General features: G+C 42.1%; 2 protein-coding genes across 2 annotated transcripts in view; one reads left to right on the top strand and one right to left on the bottom strand.

Moving 5' to 3' along the window:
• LOC123980885 (zinc finger protein 208-like) overlaps nt 1-8579 on the bottom strand; it is an 808576-nt gene that overhangs the window by 112436 nt on the left and 687561 nt on the right. The gene's annotated exons all lie outside the window — the stretch shown is intronic.
• LOC123980905 (wiskott-Aldrich syndrome protein family member 3-like) lies at nt 1554-6080 on the top strand (the record flags this gene model as incomplete). The annotated part of the gene is given in 7 exon segments (XM_046065500.1): nt 1554-1688; nt 1822-1975; nt 2495-2612; nt 2861-3042; nt 3155-3430; nt 3842-4158; nt 5174-6080. Coding segments are annotated over 6 exon segments (1185 nt in total). The 3' UTR covers nt 5332-6080.

Below are 8579 nucleotides of genomic sequence, written 5' to 3'. Positions count from 1 at the left end.
TTCTGTCCAGTTAAATATGGTGTGCCTCAGGGGTCGGTCTTAGGACCCATTTTGTTTTCCTTGTATCTGCTTCCCCTTGGACATATTATCCATAAACATGGCATTTCTTTTCATATTTATGCTGATGACACACAAATGTACTTGCCCGTCAGATCTACAGACCCTGGAATGCTTAGTTCACTTAATAACTGCCTTTGTGAAGTTAAAAAATGGATGTCAAATAATTTCCTCCAACTGAACTCAGACAAAACAGAAATCCTGGTCATTGGGTCCCAGCAGATGGCAAATCAAATACTGCCATCTGCTGGTTCCCTAGTAAATCACATTAAGCCTGTGGCAAAGAACCTTGGTGTTTGGTTTGATAGTAATTTAAATTTTGAGCACAACACAAAGCTTTTTCAATCATGTTTTTATCAACTTAGAAATATAGCAAAAATTCGATCTATGTTAACTTTTAAGGACACCGAGACCATTTTACACGCCTTCATCTCATCACGCCTGGATTATTGCAACAGCATTTTCACCTGTTTAACCCAAAAATCTATTGATCAACTCCAGACTGTCCAGAACTCAGCTGCCAGGCTTTTAACCAGAATAAAGAAATATGACCACATTACTCCTATTTTAGCTTCATTAAACTGGCTCCCAGTATGTTTTAGAATTGACTTCAAAATTCTATTGATCACATTTAAAGCTCTTCATGGCCTCTCGCCTTGTTATATTTCTGAACTTTTAGTCCCATACACACCAGCACGTACCTTGAGATCCTCGGGCAGAGGTCTGTTGTCTGTTCCAGAGTCTCGACTGAAAACTAAAGTGGACAGAGCGTTTGCTGTCAGGGCCCCGAGGCTCTGGAACAGCCTGCCCGAGGAAATCAGGTCGGCTGAGTAAGTGAACTCTTTTAAGTCCCTTCTTAAAACATACTTTTATAGGAGAGCCTTTCCCGATCTTATTTGACTTTATTTTATCCCTTTTATTTTATTGTATTTTACTAATTTTATATTAATTTTTCATGCTCTTGTTTTTTTTTTTTGTATTATTCTTTACACTTGTTAATGCACTTTGTAACTTGTTTTTGAAAAGTGCTCTACAAATAAGGATTATTATTATTATTATTATTATTAGGTTCAGGAGTGTGAAATGTACCTGTATTGTACTTTTTAATCACTAAACACCAACAGTACTTTAATGGGATTTTGAGCATTGCTTAATGGCACTTCAACAGCAGCTGTTGATGTAAGGGAGAGAGTGTTATTTACTTTCCCTGCTAAAGTTTTTACAGATGGTTTAGGGCTTTGAACTGGCAATCCTGGTCAGTAGACTAACAATAACAGGGCAGCAACGAACAATATGCAGTCAGTGCAGATTCATTTATTAATGAGGAATGTGGTATATGGAGCCGTATGTGATGCCATTTCCTTCACAAAGACTCAAGACTCTAGTTTCACATTGTGTCACATTACCATTGTATTGATTGTACTTCAGTCTCTGTGGAGATTTACTGGGCTCCGGAAAATGATTACATCTTCCATCTTTCTATTTTTCCCTTCTAGGTAAACATGCGGAGGACATATTCGGCGAGCTGTTTAACGAGGCCAACACCTTCTACCTGCGTGCCAACTCTCTCCAGGACCGCATTGACCGGCTGGCTGTCAAGGTCACACAGCTGGACTCCACCGTAGAAGAAGGTGGGTCAGATGTTAGAGCTCATTGTCCAAGTGTTGCCAGTCTCATATTTTCAGCCTTTTGTCTTTCTCTCCTCTTCCTCTTTCCAGCAGATAGATCATTTCTCTTCTCTTCCTCTTTTTTTTATGTTCCCAGTTTCCCTGCAAGACATCAACATGAGGAAAGCCTTCAAGAGCTCCACCACCCAGGACCAGCAGGTGGTGTCCAAGAGCAGCGTGCCCAATCCCGTTGTAGAGATGTACAATCTGAGTGACAAGCCTCCACCCCTCAGCATCCTCTCCTCGTACAGGTTGGAAAATCTATTCAGTTTCAAATATCCATACCTTGTGTTCTACTTTTTTGACAGTAACACTTAAAGTCATCCACTGTTCTTGATTTGATTTTGGCTCCTCGTTTTTGACTGACATTCCCAGTGAAACATCACATTTGGTACTATTTCCTGCTGCTGCTCGATAGCTGCTTTTATCACCTATGCTTTCTGGGGTGCATTACATATTTAGCGTGGCAGGCCCCAGTGGGAATCCAACTCCTAACCCTGACAACATAGCGCACTCTCTCCTGGTTTCTCTGCCGTTTCACCCTTTCATCCTGTCGTTTCCAGTTACGCTGTCTCTGTGATAAAAATTCAGAATCCCTCACTCATAATTTCACCCCTGTTCTTCCATCAGCCACTTTTGCAATATTCATAGCTTCACATGTTTTATAGCCAACTTAGTCTTCCCAGAGATACGCTGAGCCAGAAATACTTCCCTGTTCTCTACCATGTCATTCTGCCTAAACAAATACATCTGTATAACTCTGTCTGTAGGGATGACCACAAGGAAGCACTTAAGTTCTATACTGATCCCTCCTACTTCTTTGACCTATGGAAGGAAAAGATGCTGCAGGACACCGAGGATAAGAGGAAAGAGAAGAGGAAGCAGAAGGTACAGTTCTGTCCATGAGGATCTCACAGATCATGATATTGTTTAATACACCATTACAGTTTATTTTGGTCAAATGTTGAGATTTAACTTGTCTGCTAGCCTCAAAGTTTTGCTGTCCTGTCCAATGTAATGCAAACTTTACAAATTAGATTTTTAGCCACAAAATGTGTTACTTCTTAGTGGAGCTACTTCTTTAGTTTTATTTTAACACAACATAATAGCCTAAGCTCTCTCTCTCTCACTCTTAGGAGCAGAGGCGTTGTGTGGATGGGACGTTACAGAGGGAGGTGAAGAAGGTCAGAAAGGCGAGGAACCGTCGGCAAGAGTGGAACATGATGGCTCTGGACAAAGAGCTGAGGCCGGACCATCGACACACCATACACCGAGACAGAGGGGCTTCCTCTGAGGGCTCAATGTCACCTGAGAACAGGTAGGTCACTTAAATTCTTCTAGGAAACATTAGATGCAGGGTATGTATGTGTGCTGTATTCTTTTTTTCTATTTCACCTTCTTCTCTTTCCTCTTCCCGCTGTCTCCATCAGGGGTCACGGTCCTGATCAGCACCACTACCCCAACTCCATGAACCACGCTGGACACGCCCACACCTACTCTGGCCCACCGCCCAGCGTCCTGGCTGCCCAGATGGCTGCAGGGCATGCCGCTCGTGGAGGCGGTGAACATGATAATAGAGGCAGGACTATGATGGCCTATCAGGGCGGGACACTGGGCCGTGTCCACCACCACCATGTCCCACTGCCTCCTCCACCCACTGAGGCTATGAACGGTGGCTCCATGTCCCTTCCACCAATGGACTACAGGTAAAAAAATACAATCCAGAATTTGACAGATTTAGGTGTTTTTTGTTATGCACAAAAGTGCGCTGTTTAGAAATGAAAAAGCAAAAATAAGGACACAAATAACAAACCCAGGACAACAAAAAACTATTCCAGGTGACAGAAGCTACTTGTGCAAAGGAGGCACTAGTTGACTTTATAGTGGCAACATATTGAAATTAAATTATTTTCCTGCTACACTATTTTGCAGCTTTAAGTGTTATCTTGTACAATTGAACAATCCAGAACAGGCTCATACTTGAATCCTTTGAGCTAATGCTGCCACCTAGTGGGTCTTAATGCTTCACTCTCAAACACTGGTGACTGTACTTGTGAAAGCAAACCTGAGTACAGACTGCTAGAATTAGTAACTCATTCATTTTCTCTTTCTTGCAGTATGGATGGCTATGCCAACACTGGTCCCCCTCCCCTCCCCCCTCCAGCCCCTCTCATCCCATCCGCCCAAACAGCCTTTGCCTTACCTCCCGGAGGTCCGATGTCTCCTGGGCCGATGCCCGGTGCTGGTGGCTACGCTCCGCCTCCACCACCTGTATCTGGAGCCCATGCAGCTCCACCTCCCCCTGGTCCCCCACCTCCTCCCATTCCAGCTGGGTCCTCCCACTCCACCACCCACAAGATGTCCTCCTCTGCAGCTGCTGAGACCACAGTGGTCAACGATGCCCGCAGTGACCTGTTGGCTGCTATACGTATGGGTAAGAGCTGAAGTGTGTGTGCGTGTGTTTAAAACAACCTATAATAGAAATGCAGTAGGACCAACAAAAGTGTTCACCACCGTGGACATGTTTATGTTTTGTTTTATAACTTTGAATCAAAATGGACTGAACGTGGCTTTTTTGACACAGAGCAACAGAAAAAAGAGCCTTTAAGTTGAAACAGATCTCTACAAAGTGATCTAAATTAATTTAAAACTTCTAAGGGGTGAATACTTTTTATAGGCACAGTATTGAAATTAAAACGTTTTTTAAAAATTCAGTCTGAAAAAACTATTTATATATATAAATTATTTTTGTTAAATCAATTTAATTGTAAATACACTAAAATTAAACAAATAGCCATAAACAAATATTTGTGACATTTTATTGGGAATTATCCATATGAAATGGCCTACTTACATCTTGAGCACCATTATTAAGAAGCTCAAGTCAACATTTAAAGATTGACTTTTATATTTTGCCTGTTTCTTTGTTCCACCAAAGACCAAAATCTTCATATGAGGAGAAACATGGTAATACAAAACCATAAGGACATAACATTATCACTGTAGTCTATTCTCAAACATAAAAGCATCAGACAGGTTTTAACAAGTCCTGTTTAAACCTATCAAGTAAGCCACAAAATTTGAAGTTAATACTAAAGTGAAAAACTGAAATGTCAGTTTTAATCTCCCATTGCAAAACTTCATGTATTCATAACTACACTGGGACAACGTAAACCTAGGAAGCAGCTTTACAACACAAAGTTAAATGCATAAAGACATCTCTGATTATCACTATTAATTAGTTATATCTAATTTACTGTAAAATTATACATTTACAACAAATTTACACTTACCCTAAACAGAAATGCAAAATGTTTTATGTAAAATTTGTCTATCAAGAAATTAATCTGTAATGGAGGAAATAACACTAAAGTTAAACTACTTTTGAGATGCATCTCTGACACTATATTAGTTAAAAGCACGGCTTTACATCCCATATGTTCCTGCAGGCATCCAGTTGAAGAAGGTGCAAGAGCAGCAGGAGCAGCAGGCTAAGAGGGAGCCAGTTGGAAACGACGTGGCCACCATCCTGTCACGTCGCATCGCTGTGGAGTACTCCGACTCTGAGGACGACTCCGAGTTGGAGGAGAACGATTGGTCGGATTAACATACATACAACAAAACAAAAAAATGGAAAACCACTGAAGATACACACACTCACTTGAAAGAATGCCCACTGTCCCACACCCACGGGTTGTCACACACTGTGTTGCTGAAAACACACACACACAACCACATGCCGTCGGATGATATAAGCTGAATGGAAATCTGGGGGTGTATTCAAGATGCGTAAACACTGTAAAGACACTAGAAATATACTGTAATGCTGACCACTCTCTTAAAAACATTAACATTCAGGTTAAAATATATATTTGAAAGCATTGTGAATACACCCCAGTGGCAGTTTCTTTATCTGTTATAACACTATAGACGCCCTGCGAAGGTGCTTATCTCATGTATAGCCGAAGCTTGAGAGTGTTAGAAGAGTTAGAAACTTTCCTCTTGAGCTAACCAATGTACTTGTCTTTTTTTAATGTTTTTACTGAAACACTTGCATATGCCATAGACCATGAGTTTTTAACACGGGAATAACTGGAAGAGAAGAAGTAATGAGCTGCGGTCGATGATAATGGGTTTAAGCCACTGAGGGAGTGAAGGGGGAGAGTGTTTGAAATGCTGTGGGAAAGATGGATGAGAGGGCGATGTGTAAAAAGTTTTATTGATCATAAATATAATTGATTGAGCCATCACTGCTGTATGGGAGGGGTGGGGGAGGGGAGGGGGGGTCGTGTATATGCTAGCGTGAGCTCTGTAACCTTTGACCCAGAGAAAAATAAAACAATGAATGAAGGATCATGGCAGCGCTGCCACGTCTCTTTACTATTTCACTGTCGTCATAGAGACGACACATACCTGGTTTAAGACTTCAGTTTCCATGGTAACAGTACAGTTAAGATGGGAGTTGCCAGGGAAACAGATGAGAGAGAAAAAGGGGGGGGGGGGCACAGAGCCGGGGCCGAGGATGAACAAAATAGTCAAAGAAGCAGTTTTATGCACAGCACATGTTTGTTTTTAATACAAAATTAACAAGATCTCTCAAGTGAGTGAACTAACCAAAGCAATAAAAAGTACAACTAACACCTTGGAAAAATAGACACCACGTTCACACAAATGTCTTTACAATATCTCAGTTAAGTTAGTGCATGTTGATTATCGTTTATATGTTTCATTTTGCAGATACTTAAATTGTTGTGCCATTTTCATCCCCAATAAAATAAAGTGCATTTCACATTGAAAACTACGCATACGTCTACACAAGATGCTGTTAAATGTGGCGTCCTCCCATCTCCAACCACCCCCGCCCCCAAAACACACACACACACTCACTCTCGGGCCCTTGAGTGTTTTGATGTTTAGCTCTAGATTAGTAACCATTCTCCCGCTGAACTAACAACCCGCCATTGGCTACGTATTTTCTCAATAACCCCAAGTACACAACTTGCTCACTATTACACTGTGAAACCATTCAATAGATTAACAGGTGTGTGTATACAGAGAAGTATTACATCCAACATCACAGTCTTTTACTATTCTTGGATACAAAGCCCTTGTTCACACCTGTTCAGTCGTGGGAATCCTCAACAATACTGTTGGCTGTACAAGAGGAAAACATTCACCTATCAGAGAAAGTTGTGTACCAATCCCCCCCCACCCCCCACCCCCCAAACATCTCTCATCTGTGTAGCCAAATCCTCTCAATCGTCCTTTAACCAGCCTTTCTACAAACTGGTGCATATCGAACTGAGGAAAGAGAAAGCCAACAGAGGAAATTCTACATCAACAGCCGAGGTGGAGAAATGTCGTTCAGAAAATGGTGCAACCCAACTCACCCTCTGGTTTGACTGGCTTTGGTAGCACCATGCATGGTGAAATAAAGTCCCTCCTCTTCAGCATGCCATATTTACAGAAACAAATGAGTCAAGAGGAGGGGGTATCGGTTAAACAATTTCATTATTACTACATTCAGAAAAGGCCTTTACAGCGCCGTTATATCACACATCAAAATCTGAAAGATTTCAGGCCAGACTAAAGTGGAAAAAAATAGAACTTCTCAATGAATATAACAAAATAGACTTTTCTCCAAAGGTAAAGGAATAAGAGTTTTTGATGTTTTTTCTGATGTGCCAGTCTGACCTGTTGGTGCTCCTCGAATAACGACAGGATTCAGTTTGACACTGTGCACAAGTTCACATACACAGGCCACATTCCAATGCCTAGAAATTTTCGCCTTTCCTTGGTCACCCCCTCCTCCTTTTTTTTTAAATTAAGACTGTGCACCTGATCTGAGGCCAGAGAGATGAGGAGCTCCCCAAATGCCTCACTCAGGCTCACCGAGAGGGGAGGTGGCAAGGAAGGAGAGGTGAAGCATTATCTTTGTATTTGGAAGTGCCCATTTTTAGCTCATAGAATCATTCAGAGGTCACTTAACAGGACACCTGCCTCGACCAGCCTACATTGATTTAAAGTAGATAGTATTAGTCATATAGAGGAGACAGAAACACACAGCAGGACCAGGACCCTAGTTCATTCAGAGTCCCTTTCACTTTGGCTTGAAGTGCTGGAGCTTCCCATGTCCTATATCTCTTCAAAAAAAAAAAAAAAAGCTCTACAAACACGCAACGAGGCCACTTCTCTCAGAATTGACAGGAAGACTGGCAGCATTATCCTCAAAGGTCAGGGGGTCAACTGGAAACATGTTTCACCCCCCTGCTCCCCCCACCCCCCAATACAAGGAGACAAATTATGGTCTGCTGAGCTGCTGGATCACAAACACACACACTCACGCACGCACACACAAGCCAGAGGCCATGCAGCTCATATCTATTCCCGGAAACACAGTCCTGAACCACACACTGACACTTGAGGTTAGGACACCCAGGACGGTTCATATGCTCATAAAAGGTAGAGGCAAGTTCACAATCACATCCTGGTGGGATCAAATGATCAAAGTCCGATTTTTGGGTCAAAAGAACAAAACAAAAACATTTTGGAGGAATGAGGCAGTGATGTCGCCCTGACATATGAGTCATTTGATCCCCATGCCAGGAGTGAATCTCCTACCACCTATTTCACTATGCACCACTGAAGCATCACTTGTAACTCACTGAGCCTTATCACTACAAGACGCTTCCACACCCTAGCGGCCTTTATGGTGCTCCACTCTGCAGGAAGAAGTCGCGGTGGGATGTTATTGCTGTCTGAGTATTGCTTCACATCTAAAAATAATAATAACTACCATTCACAGGCTAGTTATTGCTGGCATGACATGAAGGAACGGGGAATTAGTCTGCATGT

This window comes from Micropterus dolomieu, linkage group LG12, assembly GCF_021292245.1.
Source record: "Micropterus dolomieu isolate WLL.071019.BEF.003 ecotype Adirondacks linkage group LG12, ASM2129224v1, whole genome shotgun sequence".
In the NCBI taxonomy this organism is placed as follows: Eukaryota; Metazoa; Chordata; class Actinopteri; order Centrarchiformes; family Centrarchidae; genus Micropterus; species Micropterus dolomieu.
This window is presented reverse-complemented; position numbering and strand designations above follow the sequence as displayed.